At 42.4% G+C, this 25,054-nt stretch overlaps 3 protein-coding genes across 5 annotated transcripts; 1 reads left to right on the forward strand and 2 right to left on the reverse strand.

Moving 5' to 3' along the window:
• Positions 1 to 355: 355 nt before the first annotated feature.
• Positions 356 to 8,952, reverse strand: mcmbp (minichromosome maintenance complex binding protein). Its single transcript, XM_022743737.1, has 16 exons — positions 8,780 to 8,952; positions 7,838 to 7,929; positions 7,574 to 7,714; positions 7,394 to 7,435; positions 7,205 to 7,294; positions 6,920 to 7,058; positions 6,012 to 6,157; positions 5,743 to 5,840; positions 5,497 to 5,669; positions 3,232 to 3,355; positions 2,990 to 3,107; positions 2,719 to 2,884; positions 2,455 to 2,588; positions 1,508 to 1,675; positions 1,278 to 1,366; positions 356 to 930 (listed from the first exon to the last, which is right to left on the reverse strand). Exons 1-16 carry the CDS (start codon positions 8,838 to 8,840, stop codon positions 804 to 806), a joined length of 1,908 nt encoding a protein of 635 aa, XP_022599458.1. The 5' UTR covers positions 8,841 to 8,952; the 3' UTR covers positions 356 to 803.
• A 322-nt stretch (positions 8,953 to 9,274) lies between these two features.
• Positions 9,275 to 18,365, forward strand: sec23ip (SEC23 interacting protein). The gene is made up of 18 exons (XM_022743736.1): positions 9,275 to 9,591; positions 10,151 to 10,656; positions 10,754 to 10,961; positions 11,066 to 11,259; positions 11,464 to 11,553; positions 11,653 to 11,773; positions 12,155 to 12,244; positions 12,355 to 12,496; positions 13,124 to 13,332; positions 13,429 to 13,526; positions 13,755 to 13,925; positions 14,112 to 14,207; positions 14,287 to 14,454; positions 14,547 to 14,702; positions 15,382 to 15,484; positions 16,052 to 16,234; positions 16,319 to 16,481; positions 17,154 to 18,365. Exons 1-18 carry the CDS (start codon positions 9,459 to 9,461, stop codon positions 17,233 to 17,235), a joined length of 2,913 nt encoding a protein of 970 aa, XP_022599457.1. The 5' UTR covers positions 9,275 to 9,458; the 3' UTR covers positions 17,236 to 18,365.
• A 235-nt stretch (positions 18,366 to 18,600) lies between these two features.
• On the reverse strand, positions 18,601 to 24,237 carry csgalnact2 (chondroitin sulfate N-acetylgalactosaminyltransferase 2). 3 transcript variants are annotated; one of them, XM_022743740.1, is made up of 8 exons: positions 24,134 to 24,237; positions 20,924 to 21,773; positions 20,608 to 20,824; positions 20,349 to 20,450; positions 20,081 to 20,259; positions 19,896 to 19,990; positions 19,700 to 19,769; positions 18,601 to 19,601 (listed from the first exon to the last, which is right to left on the reverse strand). In XM_022743740.1, exons 2-8 carry the CDS (start codon positions 21,573 to 21,575, stop codon positions 19,309 to 19,311), a joined length of 1,608 nt encoding a protein of 535 aa, XP_022599461.1. In that variant the 5' UTR covers positions 21,576 to 21,773; positions 24,134 to 24,237; the 3' UTR covers positions 18,601 to 19,308. The 3 variants fall into 3 exon arrangements, with proteins under 3 accessions (XP_022599461.1, XP_022599459.1, XP_022599460.1); XM_022743738.1 differs by having other exon boundaries at positions 19,700 to 19,781; XM_022743739.1 differs by lacking the exon at positions 24,134 to 24,237 and adding an exon at positions 22,088 to 22,132 and having other exon boundaries at positions 19,700 to 19,781.
• Positions 24,238 to 25,054: the final 817 nt, after the last annotated feature.

Raw genomic sequence — 25,054 nt, forward strand, 5'->3', positions numbered from 1 at the left:
TTTTACACCAAGTGCTTTTGCAACCAACTCTTCATTTGTTCGCTGTGGTTGTCTTCCCCTCCAGTCAGGACCCAGGGCCATGACAAATGATCATGTGACCAGAGGTCTAAAAGCATTTGATTTGCACTGTTTAAGCACATTTTCTAGCATTAGCACCATTTCATCTGAATGTCTGTGGTCATGTCTTTCTCCTTTACCAACTGGCTATTGTCATTGTTTTCCACAGTGTACTGAGATTGTATTGTATATTAAAATATCCTATTTATTCTTATCTTTTTTGGGTGTGTTACTTGATAAAGTGCACTGTACACTCTTTGTTTAGGAAGATATTACATTGGAATAAAAAGTACATGAGTGAATGAGTGTTGCATTTATTGTCAGATCAATTACCAGGAAGTGTCTGTGCCAGCACGTCCAACAGTTTGCTCTTTATAGATGAAAAGAGAAAAAACTGCACAATGGGAAATTATTCTCCAGACCTCATTACTTTATTTACGCACGTGAAGTAAAAAATAAGATTTTTGGTAAACAGAAATTTTGGTCTGCAGCAACACTGATGAACCGCTGGCATGAACCCCACAGCAGACTGTGGGTTTAAGGCAACAATGATACACACTCAGATGTTACTGTATATACAACCTACAATCAATCCTGTAAGTCAAAATATATCCAAATCTTATCAACTCAGTGAACACAACATGAACTATATGGCATATGAAAAACATCTTTATTACAAACTTTTTTTTTTAAATTTTTTCGGTATCAAAAAGAAAAGCAAAAGCAGTCTCATTTCGTCTGCGTGATCATGGCTCGTTGCCGTTGACGCACTTGTGCTGCTCCATCCGGCTCCTCCGAAGCTCCTCAATGTGTTTGGCTCTGAGCCAGCTGTCTCTGGACAGAGAGGTCTGTCCCAGGCTCAGAGACAACAACCTGCGGACAGAGTGACAGTCAGCCACATCCCACTCACACATATCTCAGCCTGAATAAATTCTAGACGCTGCAAATGCTGCGAGTACATCTCAGCTTCCTGGCTGAGGCAAGTCGTTCAGGCATGCAGCATGTTTCTCTTCTTATTTGGTTGCATTGACCCATGAAGTTACTGTCACCCTGCTTATGTCATATCTGGCATTTCCATTGTTGTCATAATTAATTACTGCTGTGGTTATTTAACACTTTGCCTTTTACGGAATAATTTACAGGCTGTTATTGTTCTCACTGGATAATAAGGAAAGAAATGCCAAGTCAAGGAGATTATATAAACTTAAATCACAGCCCACCTCGCCACAACCAGCATCCTGTGGAGGTCCTCAGCAGATATGCTCTGGGGGTCATCCTTCCTCATGTCTACAAAGTCATCCTCCACCGACTGAGGACACCAGAAAAGGACAAGCAGTTAAAGGACACTCTAACGCATACAGACTTACAGTACATACAGGGCACAACTAATCTAAAGGGAATACAAAATAAGAAAACAGATGATAAATTCAGTCTGTGTGAAATGTCTCACCTTGGTCAACTCGTCAGAGATGCTGTAGTCCAGCAGCCGAGCCACGCTCAGGTAGATCCGGAGCTTGTTCAGCTGTGATGAGGCCTGCGGGTGCATGTGGATGCTGCTCATATACTCCTCCATTTGGGGCACGGCAACCTGAGACTGGAGGTGTATCTGACAGTCTGACTGTGGAGATCCAGAGGAACACAGATATTGACATTGTGCCACAGCAGAACTTTGAACATAGAGGAGTTGCATGTGTATCTGGTGTTGTTTTGTCCCCCCCCCCCCACAGGTGTTGCTATGCAGAAGTAAGCCCTTTCTGACGTGTGCACGCCTCGTTTGGCGTATTCTCAAAACTTCAGAGCACGCCAGACAGGAGCAAAGCCTCGTTGAGCTGACCGAGAAGCATCTGATCAGCTGGACCCTCCAGCTGCTCATCAGCCAATAGCTGTTCGATGTAAACACAGCCGTGCAGCTCGTGACTTCTAATCAACCCCGGGAGTTGTTTACAGCGCGCTGCCCTTCACTGCTGGACTAATAGATGGCCGGGCCTGACGCCTCTCCCAGGATTGTTCCTGTGGCACACAGCTGACGCCATGGCAACCCATTAGACCAACACACAGGAATAGCACACAGCGCATTCCTCGGGCTGATCGCAACAGAGTGAGACCCGGGGCTAAAGCCTCTGGCTGGAGGGGTAGCTGCGGCTGGCCAATGGCAGCTGAGAGGACAGCGTGACGCCGGCTGGAAACAACCTCCAGCGTTTGACACGGCTTGGTCTCATGAGAGGCTGGAGGAAACCTAACCCCACCCCGGCCATGCCGAAGAGGGCGGGGTAGGTTTATTATTTTTTTGGGGTTTTTTTTTTTGGAGGGGTGGGGGAACGGTACTGGGTGGGGTGGGGTGGGGTGGGGGGAGCTTTCTGCCCTGCGGTTTCACGCCTCATCCCTCTTTGTCCTCACCGGCAGCAGCGAGCGGCCCTCTGACGCGATGAGCACGTTAATATTGCAGGGGAATTCCATCTGGTGGTAGTTAAAGTCATAATCAACCTTCTGCCACGAGATCAGGTTCCCCAGGGCCGTGACGTTACGCACACCTACAGCATCAAACACAAACGCACAGACAGACAGCAGAAGATACAACCTGGTGAGTGTTGACTCTATCAAGCCATGGTAACAGAGTTTGTCCCCTCAGTGTCGCCCTCTACTGGTTTCTAGAGGCCTCACCTGTTGTGTCCAGCTGACCCTGCTCCAGCTTGGTTTCATCCAGGAAGAGGGAGGTGTTTCTGGCCAGCTGCAGCGCTCCGCTCACTAGCCGGTTGGCCACATAGTCCTTCTTAGGCACCAGACGCATCTGGTTCATGTTCTGGAGGCTCATGCCCAGGTAGTACGACTGCAATGTGGGGGAAAGAAAAACCCTTTCAATGTCATTTCATTTGAACCAAAAACAAGCAACGAACTGTAGCATTATTGGCTCGGAGTGACAAAGTTCACTGACAGAGGGAACGAGCTGCTGGAGGATCTGGTAGAGGCGCTCAGTGTACGAGGCGACTGTAGGACAGCCGCTCAGGTTCAGGGTGAATTTACCCAGAGGGAGAACATCTCGCCTAGAGTACCTACAAGAAAACCAAAACACATCGTAGAGTCAAAAAGCTTCTTTGGCTTTGAGGGGAACCCACGACACAAAGACAGGAAGGTTGCTGTTGAACGTTACCGACTGGAATTGTATTTGACACGTACACGTTAGAAATGAGATGCAGAATGAGGTACTCGGCAGCCAGAGCGTCTCCCAGAAGGACATGAGTGAAGTACGTGAGCAGCTCTGCCCTGACAGAGGCCATCTCGCTCAGGGTCGAAGACAGAACTGAGGAGGAAGGACGAAGAGTTAAAAGAAATCCCTCTACGGCGACCTCAGGCCTGCACAGTGAACATTTGCTTCATTCTTCCTCCTCTGGGGAAGCTTTACAAGACAAATCTACTTCAACATAATGGCTCCTTTTCTCTGCTCCCACACAGCTGGAGGGCGACGTGATAATGTGACTGTAACTAAGGTTTATGTTGCCTCTTGGTTTAAAGCAGTGCGGCACACAGAGATAATCAGAGCACAGGCACAAGACAAAAAGATAAATGTGATTAAGGCTGAAACTGCAACAACAATTACTTTCATTTACTGATTTACTTCAACTAATCCATTAATCAGAGTCGAAGGTGTCACCTTCTATTGCTTATTGTGCGCGTAACCAACAGACTAAGATGATCCTTTGGTGTTAAACTGATATAAAACAGAAGAGAAAAGAAGCTGGGATCAGGTAATGTTAATGATAAATTATTAATTATCAAAATAACTGATGGCTAATCTTCTCTTGACAGACTAGTCAATTAACCGACACGTCGTTTCTGTACCAAATGTCCCTGCATGAAGAGCTGAACTCTAACTGTGCACGAATAATAACAGCATGTGCATCACAGTATGGAAAAAAACAAGCACAACAAGACAATTGGTTTTGTCAGTGGCTGCCAGTCAGTGACGAGGGGCAGACGCAAACAATAATTCAGGCTGGGAATTCAACTCCATCCCAGGCCACCCTCATGCAAGCCATCAGACCGCTAATGTTGTAGGCTAACCATGTCTGTGGATGTAATTGGTGCCAGACTAATGATCATCCGGGAGAAAAGTTATCCAGACGACAAAAAACTAAAGTCTGTGACCAAGCAACAAATAGTGAATAATTTAATAATTAATCATTTTAGCAATTGCATGTTATTACAGGCGGCTACATGTCCTACTCTTTAGTCATAGCAGTTAATAAAACATTATGTGAAGGGCAGTAGTCTTCCAGTTCTCCCTCTCATCGAGGGTAAAAATCATGTGACTGCTTTCTAGTCACAAGTCATCACTCTTCCGCCCGCTCGTCAACAATGGATAATTATTCTCCTTGATGTTTATGATTATTGATGATCATTACCAAAGGCAAACTCAGTGTAGAAAGACAGGGCTGTCGGGTAACGTCACACACAGGTGAGGTGATGCACGAGGTCTGTCAACTCATTCCTGCCTGTTATATTACCGCTGGTCTAACTGACGCTCAGGCCGCCAGATGGGATGTCCGCCACTGTTAGTACCCGACGCGACAGGCGTGGCTACTTCAGCTCTATGTATCGATTCAGAATGAGTTTTGCTATTTTCCACCTTTCCTAGCTGTGCTGCTGGAGTCATATTAGGCATTGTGTGTGAGCTCAGACACTAGGGGGGGATATTTTCTAAGGATTTCGTTTTTAGGCGTCATATCGTGTTTATAAAAGGAATACACGCTTGCACTTGCAGTTCCTCAAGTGTCTTGTCTTCCACCAGTATTATACAACCAGTGTACAAGTTTTAGAAGTAGAAGATGCTTCTGTGCTCTCTTGCCTTCCAGACATGTGCACCATGTGTCAAAACAGCCTGACAGTTTATGCAAATCAGATGGGCTGCAGCTGGGCTCATTTGCATCTGTGCTCTTGCTGCAGTAATGTAATAACGTAAGTTGATTGGCGGTATGCTCAGTCTCTCCTGACAGTCTGATCAGTCAGGGTCTGGACATGGAAACAGCACTTCTATTCAAAATCGAGAAATATTCATGATTACCGGCATTTCCAGTACAGGGATCTACTAATGTTTTAAATCTATTACTATGTTAAGTCTTCATCCTGTTTCTTATCGATTAATTTAATTTTTTTTAGACTGTTTTATTTCATTTTCACCGAACCTCATTGTCACTTTTCTCTCTCCCCAATATTGTAAAACCTTTAAACTGCTTTTTATCATTCATTTTTTATTGTTTGCCCTATATTTCATCTTGTCTTTTAAAGCACTTTGTAACCAGGTTTTGAAAGGTGCTGTGTAAATAAGGCTTATTATTATTATTATTATTATTATTACTCGTCACACACACACACACGAGAGAAAAAAAAAAAAAGATAAACCTGGTTATCAGGCAGTATTTGTGTTTCATTACTTGTACTTACAGGCACTGTTGTCCTCCAAGGTGATGGAGGGCAGCAGGGGGTTGTTGTGGGGCAGCGGCTTGGCGTAGAGCATGTGGAGACGAGGGACGAGCGAGGCAGGCGGGCTGTGCACTCTCTGCTCCGCCGCTGTCTCCATGCACTCTGTGGGGTCCAGGAGGGAGGAGGAGGCGTCTCTGTGTGGACAGGCCAAGAATGAGCAGGCAGATCACCACCGGAGGGAAATTTAACTGCAGGAATGCGTCTTACTTCTCGTCGGCCAGAGCACTGAGAGCAGGGCTGACAGACAGGATCCCGAAGACCTCTAGTGTGTCGTTCAGTTTGAAGTTGTCCCAGTCCTTGTACACCTGCCAACAACACACACATGTCAGCTTCTGTTTTGCACTCAGGTCTGTAGATAACAGTGGCATCATCTCTGAAGTCACCTCTTAGAACAGATGTTTGACTAGAGATAGGTCATCCACCAACAACTGTGTCAAGAGGCCAGGTTACAGTTCCTGTTAGAAACCCTAACACACCTTAACTAAGCAGGAGGGACCCTTCTCTCCTGGCAGGGGGAAGTTGAGGTCGAGATGAGAGGCGGACGCCACCTGGCTGGACGGAGCTTCTGTCTCCTGCCGCTTACAGTCGCCGTTCCCGTGCTGTTCTGCAGGACAATGAGGACCTGCGGTGAGAGGAGGAACAGTCTGCATTTACAGCAACAATCCAGCCTCGGAAGATCTCTAAGATCTAACAATGCATCTAAGACGTTCAATTAATTGAAGGAGTGTTGTCTGAGCCACAACAGAACAGATAGGAAATGAACTGTAGTTTGTCTATGTGAGTGTTGTGGCACAAAAATTAAGCTTTAAAGTCTTGACCTTAAACCTTTGGGACTTTTGATCACATGTATCATGACGATCATGCAATATGATCAAAAGCTGCACAACAGTTACTCTGAACTGAAGGAAGTTTTTAAGCGCTCAGAAAAAACTGAACATCAGTAACAACTGGACAAACTCCACTTGTTGATGAAGATTATGAGACATAATGAGAAAGCTTCACAGTAGCTACTAAATGGACCTTGTGGTGTGGAGTCCTTTAAAAAGTCTGGAAACTGTTTTTTTATTCTAACTATCAGTAAATTTGACTTTTACAGCTGATGTTTTAGGGAGCTTTGGCAATCACACTCCAGTACAGGTGCACTAAAAAAAAAATTCATTGATCCAGGATCAGGATCTGCAGGAAAGGACCACCTCCACCTACACCACCCTTCACCTGGCAGGATGAATTTACATGCATGCAAAATATCTTCATGGAAACAAGGCAAAATAAAAGACACATCTCTTAAAACACTTTGATAAGTAGTTAAACACTGAATGGACAAAGCCTCTGTTTTGCATTTAGCTACACATTTACATATCTCCACTTTGCAAGCGTCACATACCCGTATGAGGATCCCTCTGTTTCTGCGGCTGTGTGTCCATGTCGTCCATGTCGTCGTCTTCCTCGTAGCTTCGTTTCTGTCTGCTCGGCACGTACGAGGTGGAGGGAAGCACTCTTGTTTGGCTGGAGCCGGCATAGCTGTGCGACAGAATTAAGGAAAACTACGGGAGGTGGAGGGGTGGGGGGGGGTGGGGGCAGTATTAAAAAATACTCCCAATAATCAGATGATGCAATGCTCATTTAATTGCCTCCTGTTTGGGGAGTACTTCCACCATGATGAGGATATGTCTTTCACCCAGGGGTTTTCTCCAGGGATTGGCACACAGTAGAAAGTCTGTCTCTCTGCAGTCACAGTGTTTCTGGAGTTAAAATCCACCTGGGGGTAAACGCATGGGTCAATATTGTTAATGACAAAGCTGAAGCTCAACTGAGGCATTTACGGATGCCATGAATGACTGAACAGAAGCGCACATACCCCACATTCTGTCACGTCTTTGTACTTCCCACATCGCAGCACCTGTGGGCAGTCAGACAGTAAAATAAGATGATGATAACATGATGACATCTAACACATTATCAAATGCAAACAACATGTCCTGGACACATTGGACGGCTGTACTTATGCAAAGAGCTGCACAGGAGAGGACGGACTTACTTTAGCGTTTGTAGTTGGATCAACAGTCTCATACACTCCCATGAAGAACTCCGGATCGTACATGTCTTGGATTAAACAACGAAACTTCACCAGGCTGTTGGGCTTCAGGTAGTGCAGAGGCACGTCGTTCAAAGATGGGACCTGCACCAAAACAAAAGTGGTGGTCATTTACAAGTTAAACAGGCTGTGACATTGACGTTTCCAGGCATCTTTTGCATCTCTGTGTAATTTAAAAAACCGAAAGGATCCCCAGAGCTGCATTACCGAGGTATGGGCATCCTTCTCTTTCAGCCGATCTTTGAAGTATTCAACTGCTTTGGCCTCCCATCCAGAGTTTGGATTGTTCTGGGAAGCAGCTAAAACATCAACAAGAGCATGATATTATTTGTCTTGTAGAGTAGGAAAGAACATGGATTGATCATAATAACTTTGAGAATACTCAGAAAAAAATATTAGATTAGCTTTTCCTGTGTATAGAAAAAAAACAGAGCAGAAAAATAATTCATTATGTATTATTTATTATGTTTCATTATTATATATTTCTTAACCTGTAATGATAAAAACATTATTACTTCAAGAGTTGCTGATGTGACTCATAAAATACACATTAATACTCGCCACTTTATTTCTATGGGACAAAATACTTCATATCGATGAAATCCCAAGTACTTCAAAAAATGACTCCTTGTGTTTAAGGATGGAGGTTTTTTTTTATTTTTTTTTTTTTTTTAACAAATGTCAGGTACCAGTTCTTTTTACTGGTGGATAAAAGGAGCTGCATTGAAAATCATTCATATGTTGTGAATAAATAAATAAATATAGCACAAAGTTTCACACACTCTAAAGCTGTGTTTCGGACATTAACGCTTCAGATATCTATATTCGAGCCAAGTCGGTGCAGTCATAGAAGTGAATTTTGAAAGACTTTAAAATGAAGGATCCATGAATGCCCCATGCTGTAGATTTTCACACAGGTCATCAAACTACACACACAGCTCTTTTTTCATGTAACTACAACGGATGTGTACAAAGGCAGCAATACAGCAGCGTTGACGATTACAAACCGCAGAAACTTTATTAAGTTATTTGAGAAGCATACACATAATAAGCCTTGTAATTAGCATGGTACGTAGCCATGTAGCTAACAAGCTAGGTTCACGCGTTAACGTTAGCTGTCAAGGAGTGAAGTTCCGGTCTGTCTCTTACCAAACATCCCTTCAACAACACCCAGAGGGTTGTTAATCCAGTCGTGTGTGGAAGGCATCATTAGCCAGTGACAGACGTCTGAAGAATATAAAATATATTAGAGTAAAATCTCTGTGAAAACACTTGTTTGTTGACTTTCCACACACACACACAGGATTGCAGAAGTGAGGGCGGGAAATTTGCGTCACCGGTGGAAGAGTGCAGTTCGTTTGTTTTGTATAGCGTGACCGACCGGAGCACGGAAATATCACACTGGCCACATTACTTACTCTTTTTCAATCGGCTGGGTGTTTAAATTTTGATTTGAAGTTGGTGGTTTTCTTGAGCAGAAAATAATTTAATCCGTAGCATTACTCTTCATTTAAAAAAATATCGTTTTCTTATTTTAGCTCATTTAAAACGATAAAATGTCACCGAGTAAGTAGTCTCTGGCCTTTAGATGGCAGTAGTGAGAGATACTATTTATTTTCTCACCACCAACGAACTGCGGTCAAATTACCTGCGTGATTTTAGCAGATCTGTAAACAATGTGCCATACTGTTTTGCCTTTCGTTACACCACTAACTACGCTTTAGAGATCAGTAAAATCTGTGTGGGCGGGGCAAAAAAAGCTGTTTGCAGAACCGAGCGTGTACTGCCTGCCTGCTCCGGTAGTGGCTACGTGTAATTCTAGGGGAAAATGGCAGATAGAAAAAATAATAATGTTCCCAACACCGGTGCTAACTTGCTGTTTAGCGCCGCTCCCGAGTTTAACTTCAATTTGCCCTTCATGCCAGTGAGTCAGGCCACTGGTCCGGCGGTGCTGTCAGGAGGTGAGAAGAAACACCGACAGGGGAAATGTCTAAACATTAGCTGTGTCCTTAGCAGGCTAAGCTAGCTAGCCAGCTAGCTAACCGAGGTTTCTGTGCTGCTGTCAGCTGTTATTCAGTGTAAAAGAAAGAGAAACAGAAAGAAACAGTGTGTCTGAGCTGTCAGCCGTTTGTCAGGCTGGGTTTTCTAACTGACAGCGGTATGTTTTGGTCACACTGCCCCTGTCTGATGTGTTATTACATGAAGAGGATGTACAGTTATTTAGGAGAGTCATATTATTATCAAAACATTTCTCGGCTACATCCTTTCCCTGAGTTGACTGTCCATTTAAAGTCCTATTTTAGACTTTTGAAGGTGTCGTGTTGGGCTCTGGGAGGTGTGATGGGCTTGTTTCTCTGTTTTCTACACTTTAAATGATTTTGAAGAAATATTAGCTCCAGCATTACTGTTATATCTACAGTTCTCCTATCCGTGCTGTGTTTAAGTGCGCCAAGTGTTTTGTATTTGTATGTGCTGCACTGTTCAAATGTCGCAGTTTTACTTTGTTTTGATGTCCATTAGATGATTCCACTGATGTGGGAGAAGAAGACAGCTTTCTAGGTCAGACCTCTGGGAATGGACCACCCCCCTCTACATTCAACTACTTCGCCAGCCCTGTAACCAGCAGTGATCCGTTTGCATCCATTGGCCAGTCACCATGCCCACCTCCGGCCCTGTCAGCAGCTCCAACAACTTTAGGCCCGGTTTCTGTTCCCAGCAGTGTCAGCATGGCTCCACCACCGCCTGCAGGCTCACAGATGAACCCTGCTCCTCCAGCGTTTGGCAGTGCAGTTTACCAGAGCCCTATGGGACGTCACACTCCTCCCCCCACAACAATGACCCCACCGCCTCCACAGATGCAGCCACAGAGTCATAACCCGTACCGACACACCCCCACCAGCAGTAGAGCCAGTCCTTATATTCCAGCTCCAGAGATCCTGCCGCCAACGCACACACCTCAGCAGAATCCCTACTCTCTCAGCTCTCCACCACAGACATTCCCACTGTCAGGACCCGCATTCACAAAGGTAAACATAAGCTTATCAGTGACTCTATTGGATTGTGTTTATCAGATACTTGATTAAGATAGATAGATAGATAGATTTTTTCTTCTTCTCTCTTCAGCCTCCTCCCACACAGATTCAAGCGCCTCCACCTACAGCCGCCACTGCTGGAGCGATAGTTCCCGCTGGCCCCATGATGCCATACAACTATAATGTCTACGAACCTGTTCAACCTCATTGGTTCTACTGCAAGCAAGTGGAGTCAAAGAGCATCTGGCTTCCTTTCAGTATCATCGACTCCCTTCAGCTAGAGGAGACGTACAACTCAGGTATGATGTTTTTAGAACCTCTAACCTTGGCAGTGCTGGTACTCTCACAACTCAGTGAAACTGTGACCTGTTTTGAAGCTGTTGTGGCCTTTCTGTTCTTCCAGTTCAGCCAGACCCAGAAAATGTGATCGTGCGAACGGACGGAGGGCGTTACGACGTGCAGCTCTATGACCGCATGCGGAATGCTGTGTACTGGGAGGAGGAGCCTACAGAGGTCCGGCGCTGCAGCTGGTTCTTCAAAGGGGATACTGATAGTCGCTTTATCCCTTATTCTGAGGAGTTTAGTGACAAGCTGGAGGTTCATTTCACTTCTACATTTGAACAGAAGCATATGTTGTGTTAGTAGAACAGTCAGACATATAATATATATATATATATATATATATATGTATGTGTGTGTGTGTGTGAGTCGTTGTTTTTGTGATGTATATATATGTATATATATGTATATATGTATATATATATATAAAATAACCGTATATACTTGTGTTTTTACATACAGACAGAGTATAAGAAAGCTGTATCTACCAACCAGTGGCACCGTAGACTGGAGTTCCCGTCCGGAGAAACCATTGTCATGCACAATCCGAAGGTAAACATCTGTCTGATTGGTGCTAAGTGGTGGCTGTGATGATTAATCCTGTTAGTTTGATTTAATTAGTGGTGATGATTGTTGTCTTTGCCTTTGTAGGTGATTGTGCAGTTTCAGCCCTCCTCCATGCCAGATGAGTGGGGCACAACTCAGGACGGGCAGACCAGGCCCAGAGTGGTGAAGAGAGGGATTGATGATGACCATGATGAAGTGCCTGATGGTAGTGACGCTCCCCTTGTTAACTCAGCTTGTACTGTACCATTTTAGTCCACCTGTGTAAATGCAAATAAACTTTAAGCCCACAGATTCAACCAGGAAGCTGAAATAGTTCCAAAGAAAAATAGATTGTTAGGACACTATAAAGGGAGATAAGGCATTTCAAAGTACATTAGAGGAAGTGCCAGACATCATAATCTGTTTTATGAGGGAAAATTAATTCATATTCATCTGTGAGATGTAATTTAGTGTTTGGTTGAAAATGTTATGCAGCTCAATTATAATTTAACACAGTTCAGATTTTAGGTGCCAGGTGTCAGCAGCAACTGTGTAGATCAGTCAGTAAAATCAAATTCAACACTCCCATCATGTGCATCTTTTCCAGGCGAGCTCCCCAAAGTGGATCATCTTGTGTTCATGGTTCATGGAATCGGTCCTGTGTGTGACCTGAGGTTTAGGAGCATGGTCGAGTGTGGTGAGTGCAGTCATGTACATCATGTACATCATGTATCATGTTTGCCAGTACTGGTGTAACCTCCACAGTGACATTTCATATGAAGTAAACTAAAATCTTTGTGTTTTCAGTGGACGACTTCCGCAGCGTGTCACTGAAGCTGCTGCACAGTCACTTTAAGAAATCGGTGGATGAGCACGCCATCAGCAGGGTGGAGTTCCTACCTGTCCAGTGGCACACGGCTCTACACGGAGACGCCACTGGGGTGGACAGGTGAGGGGAAGCAGGTTTTCACACACTGTGTTTTTTTTTTTTTCAAAATTAAATCAATTTGCCAATACAGATCATCCATTAGGATCCATTAGGTGCAGATATCGAAAATTATAAAGCATTAATTGTATAAAAGAATGTTGTTTTTATGGAGGGACTGCACTTATTCTATGTTTTCTTATTGTTAACAAATCCTGTGAAAACACAACAATGCATTTGCCTGTTTTAAAAAGACTAATTTCCTACTCTAGTTGGCCACTGTTTTTTTTTTGCCAAACAAGAGAGAGTGCACTTGTTGGGGACTATTTTCAGCTGTGGATTAACACTTATTTGGTGCTCTAGTGATGCTATTTATAGCAGTGGCACAGCATGGGATTGAGTGAAAACAAACTACAGTGTTTGTGTTTATGGTCATGAAGGAACACATCACTCAGCACAGCAAGATGTGTTATAAATAGTTTTTGACAACAGTGGAGCTCTGTGGCTCAGAGGAATAACACACAGCACTTGTTAGAAGATAAATCTAATGTTCATTTTACATAGGATTTGTTAACAAAAAGAAAAATATAGAATATCACCGGACTTATCCTGTAATAGACTTCATTAATATAGACTGATTTCTCTTTGTAGGAGGATAAAGAAGATCACCTTGCCCAGTACTGGACGGTTACGTCACTTTACAAATGAGACTTTGTTAGACGTGCTTTTCTACAACAGTCCCACTTACTGCCAAACCATCATGGACACAGTTGCTCTAGAGATTAACAGACTAAATGCCCTGTTCATGAAGAGGAACCCAGACTACAGAGGAGGAATGTCAGTGGCTGGACACAGTTTAGGTATTAAAGCAGTTCAGTAGCTTCAGCACCTCTGGTCTGTGTTTTCTCTTCTGTTTTTCACCTGCATTGTGTTGTTTCTCTCTTCTGGACTCGCAGGTTCCCTGATTCTCTTTGACCTGCTTTCAAATCAGAAGAACGGCTCTCCTGCACTGGGCATGCCAGTCATGCCCACTTCTAATGGAGACACCAAACAGGTCAAACACCAGTTAATTGAATTCATTGAAAATATACAGTAACATGCCATCTCTTGTCCTGCTAATCAGATTTTGAAATTAAGAGACAGTGTATTTATCTCTCCACTGAATGGGACACATGTAATGATTGGATCAACATTTTCAGATCTTTGGCATCCTAATGTACATAATGGATCAAATCAAAATAATGTTGCACTACATCATTGTCAGTTCTGCTCCTCATATCAGGCGGCAGCTCCTGTTACACAGGCTAATAACACCGCCACCCCTCCGGCTGTAGAAGAGGAGGCCAAAGAAGACGGAGAGGAGTTAGAGGATCTGTCTGCTGTGCTGGAACATCTGGGCCTGTCGGAGTACAAGAGTACCTTTGATGAGGAGAAGATTGACATTGAATCTTTTGTAAGAATAAAATAAGCCTTGGTTTGTAAGAAAAATGAATCTTGGTCATGGAGGATTATTTTGAAAGCTGATAACATTTAAAAATTGGAAAGTAATTTAAGAACAGCCAGGTTGTCCGATGTCTTCCAGTCATTCTTAGAGGATAGGCTGACTGATTAATTGTGTCCCTTTCTCATGTTCTTTTAGCTCATGTGCACAATTGAGGACCTGAAAGAGATGGGAATCCCACTGGGTCCCAGGAAGAAGATTGCCAAGTTTGTCAAAGAAAGAGTGATGAAGCAGGTGAGTTTGTCTCCCGGGTTTTTGTGCAGCTTGCAAACCAGTGGTGATGACTAACACAAGCTTTTTGTCTTGTCCACAGGCAGCTCAGGAGAAGAAAGCAGAAGTGAAAGAGGTCAGTCAGGCTGCAGCACCACCAGCGGCGGCAGCTGAAGCTCTCCCTGACCCCACTCTAAAGAAGCTTCCTGTGGGCAGCACCGTCTCCTCCGTCCACGTCGACTACAATTACTTTGAAGTTGGTACTGGACAGGTAAATGTAACTTAACACACAAAGAGGGGGAATGTTAAAGTTGTTAAAGATTCTGAATTTGACTTGACATTTAATAATAACTTGTTCTGCAGGTGTCAGTGGTGTACCACTCTCTGGACTTTGAGCCAGTGAATTTCTTCGCCCTGGGTTCTCCAATCGGCATGTTCCTGACAGTCCGAGGGCTGGAGAAGATCGAGGAGACGTACCAGCTGCCCACGTGCAAGGGATTTTTCAATATTTACCATCCGGTACGCAGCTCCTTCAACCTGATTAAGCTACAGATGCATGAATGTTGTTCGCCCACTTGACATGTAGCTCATTTTTATTGTTTTTGGTTGCAGGTCTGCAGATATTCCATTGTGCAAAGGCATTTTATTCATTCACAATCAGCTGTAATTATAAAAAAAAATTGGCTTGGCTGGGTATCGAACTTTGGTACTTTTATGGACCGACTAAACTGGTTTGATGCTATCGAGGATCGTCACTCATTCCATAATAAATGTCGATACCTAAGGAGGAAAATCTCACCAGGGTCAGTTAGCCAATCAGCATGCAGCATGCTTGGAGTAAGCTCTAATAATGTTTGTGATTGGCTGTTTATTTACACAAACACATTTGAATGACACCAAGCTTAAAAATAAAATTAAAGTAAAACTTGTTCTGTAATGTGTTTTGTAATTTTCTTTTTGTTAAAATAGATTTGATAAAACTGGTATCAAAAAAAGTATCGTTAAGAATCAGTATTGAAGTCAAGGTATCGGTATCAGTACCGATATTGAGAATTTTTGAACGATACCCAGCCCTGCATAAACATTTAGCACTTAACCCCACCTGTCCACACGTTAAATCCTGTGTGAGAAAATACAGATCAGTGTAGCTGAGTTCCTTTCTGCGCTACCCTCTGTTAGTTTCATTATTTTCTTTCAGTTGGACCCAGTGGCATACAGGATCGAGCCCATGATAATTCCGGACTTGGACTTGAAGCCTGTTTTGATCCCTCATCACAAAGGAAGGAAGAGGCTTCATCTTGGTAAATTTCTGCTTGCATCACCTCAGATAACGATGCCGCTGTTGTCATAATGCTGGTTTAAACATATTTGATCAGCTACAAGTGAATTAAAGCATGTCATAAGCTTAAGCTGAGTTCTTGACGAGTGTTTGTACATGTTGTCTCCTCAGTTCAGTCCTCTCTGCCCCATATGGGTGGGGTGCCCTAATTTGTGTGGTGGCAAAATACAAAGAACCTATTCTTACAGTGAAACAGCTATACCACAGTAAAATGGCAAAACAGACTGAACAGTGTTTTCTCTCTCTTGGTTGTGCAGAAAAATATAAGCTGGATGTCAAAGTGAAGTTTCTCTTGGTTTTTTTAGACTGAAATGTTAACTTTGAGAAGAAGACAGTTGGTCTTGTTTCTTCTCTGTTGTTTAATTTTCTAGACACCAGATGTCTAATAATCGGTTAAGTAAAATAAGTACGTTTGTCAGTTTTGCTCCGCATATAGATATTTAATAAAATATAAAAAAAATAACATGTTATCATATGTGAAAAGCTTTATCATGCAGATGGATGAAGTGGTGGATGTGTTGTGTTTCAGAGCTGAAGGAGAGTCTCTCCAGGATGGGCTCAGACCTGAAGCAGGGATTTATCAGCTCCCTAAAGAGCGCCTGGCAGACGCTCAATGAGTTCGCTCGTGCTCACACCTCGTCTGCCCAGCTCCAGGCTCAGCTGGCCATGGTGGCCAATCAAATCGAAGAAGAGGAGAAGCAAGCGGAGGAGGGTGAGTTTCTCTGATTTGTGACCTTTGAGCCATGTTATTTCTGTATTGTGTGTGATTAGTAACATCTATTCTGATTTGTTGCAGAGCACAAGATCCCAGAGAGCCCTGAGCCACAGAGAGAGGAGGAGCCTCAGGTGAAGATCGGGATGCTGAATGGAGGGAATCGCATTGACTACGTCCTGCAGGAGAAGCCCATCGAGAGTTTCAACGAGTACCTGTTTGCCCTCCAGAGTCATCTCTGCTACTGGTAAAGAGAACTTTATTTCGTTATGGCTTTTTAACACTGCACAGATTTTTAACATCCCACATAGTATAAAGGTAGATTTCCATGTTTATATTATAAAGCAGGTCTAGGTTTTACATTAATACTGTGAAAGTATCAAAGCGTTCAGTCCACAGAGAAATGCACACAGCCTGTATTCAGAAACTGAGCCTTAAAACCAGCCGTCAGGACTTCTGGAACTTTGTGATGTCACAACCCTCAGCCATCAGCCTAGCCTCAACTAACGCTAACCCACTATCTCTTGCTTTTGAACTCTTGGTCTGACAAAGACATGTGAAGACGTCACCTTGGCCTTTGGGAAACCGATGGGAACTATTCAGTGTTTTCTGATGTTTTATAGATGAAATGATAAATCAATAATGAAAATAATAGTTTTGTCGCAGCCTTAATTGCAACATTTTAAGAAAACCTCTTCTAAGTTAGTCACACACTTTTTACTACAGATAACCTTAAGTTGTTAAAAAAATGACATTTGTAAATAATCACATTTCTGCCGCTGTATAATTTTCAGATTCTCTGGTTTTCAAATAGGCCTGATATAAAATTCATGACGGCTGAATCCCCGTTTACATCTGCAGCTCAACCACTTTACCTGCTGACAGATGAAGGTGTATTAACACATTTGTTATTTTCCAGGCAATCTGAAGACACCGCTCTGCTCATTCTCAAACAGATCTACAACACCATGGGGATCCATCCGGAGCAGCTAGCACATTAATACAATGAAGTACCTGAGATGAAAATAAGCCTGTCTGAAACTTTCCCATTTGGTTTATTTCATGTCAGTTCTCCTGGATTTTGATTATGCTTTTTCTATTTTTTTTTCCTTTCATTTTCTATTCATGTAGTTTATTGTATACAGATGAATAATACAATTGTATTATGCCATTTGTCTTAAATTAAGAAACATGCGAATGAGCTAGTTAATTCAAAGATACTTGACGAGTTTAATATTACATTTTTATAGCATAAATTATAGAACTGGTCAAGTTTACTGAAAATATGTATCATTAAAATCAAATGCAAACAGCCGAAATAACATAGCAGCAGTTAATGCAGCCTTCTGTAAGTTTTATTTCATGGACAAAATGTCAAAATAAATCATTTCCTTGCACAAGTTCTGTTTGAATTGTTGTGAACTGCTGAGAGGAAGACATGGAACATTTCTCCTGCAGGACAAGGAGACATTAAGACTATCTACAAAAAGCTGGAATATCTGCAAAAACATTGATTCAAAAATAATTACAGTACAGGATGAGAGGCAAGAAAAACCTGCTTTCTTTGTGAGAAAAATAAAGCACTTCTTGCCTGCTCCACCAAAGCTGTACTCATGAACGTTACACCTCTCACCTGTGACTGAGCCCCTCAGCTGCAACATCCTCCCTCAATATGAAATGGAGTAAAATTAACAAGCTCCAACACAGCTCCAGACATTATCAAAACAATCGCTTCAACATTTCATGTCACTTAAAGCATGTAGGCACGTACGACAAAAGTATTCAAGTCACGTGTACGAAACAAAGGAATATTTAGAAAAGTATTTACAATAGTGGCTGTAACATTCAATCTCAGCCCAGTATTAGGACTCACAGCGCTGTGAGCGAGTACCACTGGGCAGAAATGACAGGTCTGTTATTTGGACAATTATACTGGTTATCAGAGTCCTGATATCATAGTGCTGCATGCTATAAGCAGATCTTTGCTCCTGGCTCTTTCACTATTTGATCAACATGCTTCTTTGTTAAACCGACCACTTGGAAACTCATCAGCAAAAGAAGATAGTGACCGACTGTCACATAAAACACGCACAAAAAGGTCCCTTTTTTACCACGATGCCAACCTATATATATATATTTATATATATATATAAATATATATATATAGGTTGGCATCGTGGTAAAAAAGGGACCTTTTTGTGCGTGTTTTATGTGACAGTCGGTCACTATCTTCTTTTGCTGATGAGTTTCCAAGTGGTCGGTTTAACAAAGAAGCATGTTGATCAAATAGTGAAAGAGCCAGGAGCAANAAAACACGCACAAAAAGGTCCCTTTTTTACCACGATGCCAACCTATATATATATATTTATATATATATATAAATATATATATAATATTAACAGAACAGTATGGCTCCATAAACAACTGCTAATATACTGTTTAAAGTGAAAGATTGCTTTGATCTAAAGTTGATAACCAGCAGAAATTTACTGGTTCTTGTAGGGTCGACTTACATTTTTTTAAACTTCCTTTTGAGAAAGTGCAGCTTTCAAACTTTCATTTTTCAATTAAAAAGCCATTCCAAACGCTGACAGCTGGTTGGGCTTGTCTGACACACTTTTGGAAGACGCAGCTGGAATCTTCCGGCTGACGTCACATTCAGCAGCGGAGAAGGTGAAGAAACTGGTTTACAAGTCGGGTGCCATGTTTGAAGCAGGTAGGATGGCTTAATAACTGCATGCTTATTCAAATGACTGCAGTATGTAAAAACACAATGTCAACATAAATCCAAGAGATATATTACTTGTTCTACACGTGTAACTTTTCCTTCAGCAGGTTAAATGTTGCTCATTTGATCATGTGCTTGTGTTTGATTCTGCTGTAGCTCCTCAATAAGAGTTGTACCATGTTGTGAAGTTTTACATTGATCAACGTTTTTTGTACATTCATTTGTCTACAGCTGTGCAGTGAAATGCAGAAGGATCCATGTAAACACGTCTTTGCTGTAATGTGTTAATATTGTCAGCACCTCTCAGTCTTAACGTTGGAATGACGTTGGGTGGGCGGAGCCTTGCTTAGTCCTCTGTTTTGCTCTGAGTCTTGAAGGCCTGTTTGCGCAGGTGCGCCTCGATCTCCTCGCGGAAAACCAGCATGCCCAGATGAGAGTGGGAGGCCTCGTTCATGGCTTTGGACTGGATGCACATGCGGTACTGCTCGGGCGTCAGTTCGTCCGCACACTGCTTCTCGTGCCACAGGTGGAAAAGGCCGGACACCGGAGTCCGGATCACGATCAGGTCGCTCCGAAGATACTTCCTGTACAAGTGGACGTCTTCCACACCCCAGCCTTTCACCTCCAGATCAAACCCTCCTGGAGGAATAAAATCCATTTGCAAGATGTTAACAACAGAATCATGAACAGCTTTTGAGTTTCATTTGAGTATTACTTATCAAACGATCAGTCCTTACCAATATTTAGAAAATCTGAGCGATACTGACACGTCATTCCAAATCCAAAATCTCTCCAGAATCCAGCATCCTTTTTGTGAATCTGAAGTGAAACAGATGACCACTTACACATCAACACCAAACCTTTGGCTGAAGTTTTATATGAATAAAAAAAGCATCTTTCCACACGTCACATTCGAACTTTCACAGTCCTTACCAGTTGGAGTTCAATGGGTGGAGCCAGCTCCAAATTTCCATAGACAATGGCAGGATTGTACAGACTGAAAACCACTGGATAGAAGACTTTCTTGTCTACAACACAGAAATAAGTATTTTCAGCCTGAAAAAGTTCAGACAGACTATACATCTAATAAACCGGAGAAACAGCATGATAAAACCTACTCGGAGCAGCGTGGAGACGACAGGTGTTTAGGAACTCAAGTGTAAAATGGATGTCGACGTCACAAAAAAACATTAGGACGTCGCCTTTCTTCCAGGCATGGGCTCCGATGTCCAGACCCCGACCTCGTGAAAACTCCTCGTTCACTGGGATCAGGGTGTAATTGGAGAAGCTCTCCTCCCTGACATATAACATAATTCATATAACATATCAGGCACATGAACAGTAGCACAAGCACATGGAAAGCAGTTTCTCAGCAAAAGGACCGACCTTGACATTTTTTCCAATGATGACTTCGCCTCCTGTAGACCTTCCTGCCCAAAATAAACCACTGTGAGATGCACTCGTCTGTCCTGCTGTATGCACACCTCCCTGAAAACGTATATTATACATTTGTCAAATTAATTACAAACACACACTCTAAGGTTTCATCTTATTTCACAACAGTGATGAAAACCAGTCCAAAATGTCAACAACTGAACATGCTGGATCATGTGAAGCAGTCAGCGAGTTTCTGGCTCAGTCTCACCTGAAGTTGTGTAAGAACTGTGAGAAAGTTTCTACTCTGCCCGCCAGCGGCACGATGATGTTAATAATCATTCCTGATGTTTCTACAGATGTGCTCCTGACTTTCATTAAGGGACCAAAAGGCCTGAAGAGCGTGACATGGCGGAAGCTGCTGGATTCCTCTTTGGCAAAGAAGAGCTCGTAAAGTGTCCCTTTGTCTCGCTCGGTCCTGTACAGTCCTGCAAAATAAAAGAATATGGAAAACAATGCTACACTGAGAACTTATCAGCTACACTCATTATCCTATACTTTGAATTTAGGTAGAAAGTGTGTCTTACCCTCAGTAAAGTGACCCTCTGTGTAGGTTTGTCTCTGCATCGGCATGTCGTCCTCCACGCCGTCCTCCTCATCAGGGTTGTTGATAATGTCCAGCGCGGCCTCGATGACCTCCACCAGCTCATCCCTGCGATCTTTGCGGACAGGTTTCTCCTCCGGGTGCCGCGTCAGCCCCATCTCCAGCTGATACACCTTGGATGAGGTGAAACTCTCAAAGGGCACCAGGGCGTACTCGCTGGGCAGGCGCGCCCCTGTGTTAACCTCAGCCTTGTCGATCTGAGAGTGTAAGTACTCCAGCAGATCTCCCGGCTCTTGGTCTTTAGCGTCGGCCAGGCCCTGCACCCCGGGGAGCTCCTTCTTGTCCTGCAGGAGCTTCAGCTTCTCACTCATTTCCTGCAACTCCTGCTTGAGCTGGGCGATCTGGCGCTTGAGACTGGCGGCACGGTTTAGGTGGCGCTCCTCCTGTTCCTGCAGCAGGGCCTGGTAATACTCCTTTCCATAGGTCTCTCCTGCTAGCCCGGGCAGGACCAAGCTGACGTCTGCCGGAGGTGTGCACTCCAGCAGGTACGCAAACAGCAGCAGCACCAGCAGCAGGAAAAGCCCCAGGAAGAGCCAGCGGACCCGGCCCTGGAGCGGCAACCCCCGCCTGGGCATCACGCTCACATACAAGCTATAGCTGCAAAGTCTGCATTCCCTTTCCCCTCAGATCACATTACTTACAATATGTTTCTGCACACCACCTTCTAGATTTGGAGGGCCACTTATGTCATTTTCTGTGAAGGTCGCAGCACTTGGCTCCAATGAATCAGAGTCTTCAAACATTGGTCCTGTGTGAATCCATGCAATGATCACCTGGGAAAAATCACACAAATCCACAATAAGACAAAAAAAAAATTTAACATAAAAGGAACCTCCATGAAGTCTTAGATAAAATGTTCTGGTTCAGATTAAAACAGCAGGGATCAGCAGACAATCAGAAAATAACATTGTGTTACCACTCAGTCAACCTTAGTAATCAACCAACGTGCCACTGACAATTTAATTCAATCAATTAATAAAACATTTTTTTCTAACAACATGTTCAATAAATGGCAAACTTCTACGAAGATTTTACTTTTTAAAGATTTCAGATTTAAACCCGAAGAAAGACAGACATGAGGAATTACCTACACCTGGGCTGTCCTCGCTAGCACACAGCGACTAGCTCTCTGCTAAACAACAGTACAGAGGAAACTGGTGGGCAAGCTTTTCTAGCAAGCTGCTAACGCTTGACTTCCGGTTAAACAGTTTCCTCTTCAAAATAAAAGCGCGACACTCTCCGCTATGCAACAAAAAATTTAGTGCCAAGGGGAATCTTGTAGAGAAAGATTGTAACATGAGGACAAAATGTCCAAAACAGCCACAGTACTGAAGGTTGTTTTACTGATAATCTTGTTATTTACAGATATCTTTTCTGAATGGTTTCTTCAGTTCTAATGTCAGGCGAAAAATCCTCAGTATCTATCCTAGCCTCATCTTATCCACCACATACCACACACAATTGTTTCTTGAAGGTCACGCAAACCTACAGCTCCAGCCCTCAGCACACAAAGTAATCCTGACAACCACAGGCATCACCTGGCCTCACAGGTGTAAATCAGTCTCTAGACAGCTCTAATGAAAACCAGCAAGGTGCTGAGTCCAAAGCGCCAGCTGGACACCATTGCTCTAACATTTCAAGAATCTACAGTAGTTATCAAATCATTTCTTTGCAGCTTGACAGCAAAGGTGAAAACTGAAATTAAAATAATATATACATGTATAATGATCTTGGGGTTGTTCGTTGCGTTTTGGCAACTGTATTTTGATGCTTTGGCAACATTGTTTTTTTTTTTTTAAACTTTCAAGCCAATTAAGTTCATTTGAATTTGACAGCTTATTTTTTACCTAAATATTTCCCTTTTCTAGTCCAACACTGTGTTTCCTCATGAAAAGGAAATTTTAATGCCATGGTCAATACAGACTTTCAGGGTTAGGGTTGATGTTAACTTGCCACAAAATCAAATATAAATACTTAATTAATAAAGCATGACCTGAGACATTTTTGAGAATATAACTACTAACATAAAAAAATATTTACCAAGGAGCCATTCTGCTAGGTCTCAAGATTTTAACCAGTCAATAAAAGAGGAACTAATAACAAAATCTGAACTTTAAGAAATACTTGTTGGGCTATTTTTCATGCAGAATTTAAGTGAGCCAGTGAAAAAGGAAGTCATATTTTGCAAGGTGCCCATATTTCTCCCAAAGTACGGTCCGCAAACAGAGACAGACATTAAGCCTGCAGAGTGTAAACTTCAGAAGAAACAGAGCATAGCACAAATCAAGTCTGTAACACATGGAATTTTATGTTCATGCTGAACTACATGGGAGGATTTCTGCTTTGAAATGTCAGTGACTTTAAATAGCAATCTCTGCGGCTTGGTCCCTTTCTTTCAGTGTGTAACACCCTCCTGTGCTAAAAAAAATTCACATGAAACTCCCAGTTTAGTCATAACATCGATACAACAGATAATGTTTTACAGAAAAAAGGACAAGGATGAAGAAGCTACAGTAAACTTTCACAGTAATACCATCACATTGGTATGAATGTCTCCTCTGTCTGATGGCAACAAACTCAGACTACACATTCATACATCAACAGGGACTCATAAATTCCAGTGACTTCACTTTACTGTTCCTAGATTATTAGACAGCGTCTGTTGTGGTTACCATAAGAAACTAGCCTGATGCCTCAGTTAAAATGAACAGATCTGCTTTGTCATGAGTTTCAGTGATTGGAAAGACCACCTCAGACTGGCTTGTTGCCTTGTTTATCATACAAAGTACAACTATACACAGTGAAGTTATTAAGCAGTGCGGCACACACATATTTTGGTGATAACAACTGTGTCACAGTGTGTCACATTATTCTGTAATATAAATTGCACTGTAGCTATTTTGCACAATGATACGTGAAAAGTGATACCTGGGTAATCTTCAGCACAACCTGTCCCTCTGGAAATTGTGACAGCAAACATTTCGTGTACACTTATTTTGAAAAATCCCCACCGGATATTGGCACGGTTCTGCAGCTGGCTTAGCGACGTTTGGAGCTTCACTACGCTTTCGTGTTATTTTATGGCAGTTACAGAGCCTGCTTATGAGGTATAAAGATAAAAAAAACTACTCACCTGTTCCCGTCTTTGTCCATTCCTGCCTGCGCGTAGGGCCGTGGGTTCCGTGTACAACCACCCACCGCAGGTAGCTTGTGTTGCAAAATGCCACGGAGCAAAGAGAAAAGAGTGGGTCGTAGTCTACTTCCGGTCAACAAGTAACCAATCGGAGTTGTAGGAGGGGATGTCGTCACCAAACACGCTGAAGATCTTTGTTCATAATAATAACGTCATTATTATTAGGATTATTAGGATTATTATGATTATAGTTTAAGGTCACATCATATTTATTGTACATATTAATTACATTATTAATTTCTTGAGAACAACTGATCATTAAAAAGATTAAAACAATTTCTTAGGTCCCAGATATTATATTTTATCTTCTTTTTATTTACTACTTTATTTACTATTTGTCTGTACTTTTTCTCATCTGTGCCAATGCATTAGCTGACAACTCTTAATTGCATTGACACTAAAGTCACTGTCTGTCACTGTATGTCACAGATATTTTTTTTTTTATCAAACTTTTAAACTACATTTTCTTCCTCTTTCTTTCATTACTGACAGATGTGTTTAAGTGCCTCAGTCACAAAAGAGTTAATCAGCTGATTCAGAGCTGTGAAAACAAGAGTTACAAATGTTACCTGTTGCTGTGATTTCAGTGTTACTGAACATGGTCAAAATAAAGATAATGCAAAAGATGAAGGAAGAAGGGATGATGGGTACAATTATATATGCAATTATATGTATATTTTACTATCATAAGAATCTATTATATACCATCTCAGGAATATTTCCAACCTACTCAAGACATTTTTATTCAAAACCTAACCAGACCATTTATATCAATTAAATTATAAAGTAAACAGGAATTATTGAATTTTATGTTTAAATTACATTAAAATTGTGCTTAAACGCAAATCTCTTCCTATAACA

Source organism: Seriola dumerili, unplaced genomic scaffold (genome assembly GCF_002260705.1).
Source record: "Seriola dumerili isolate Sdu_G_001 unplaced genomic scaffold, Sdu_1.0 BDQW01000073.1, whole genome shotgun sequence".
In the NCBI taxonomy this organism is placed as follows: Eukaryota; Metazoa; Chordata; class Actinopteri; order Carangiformes; family Carangidae; genus Seriola; species Seriola dumerili.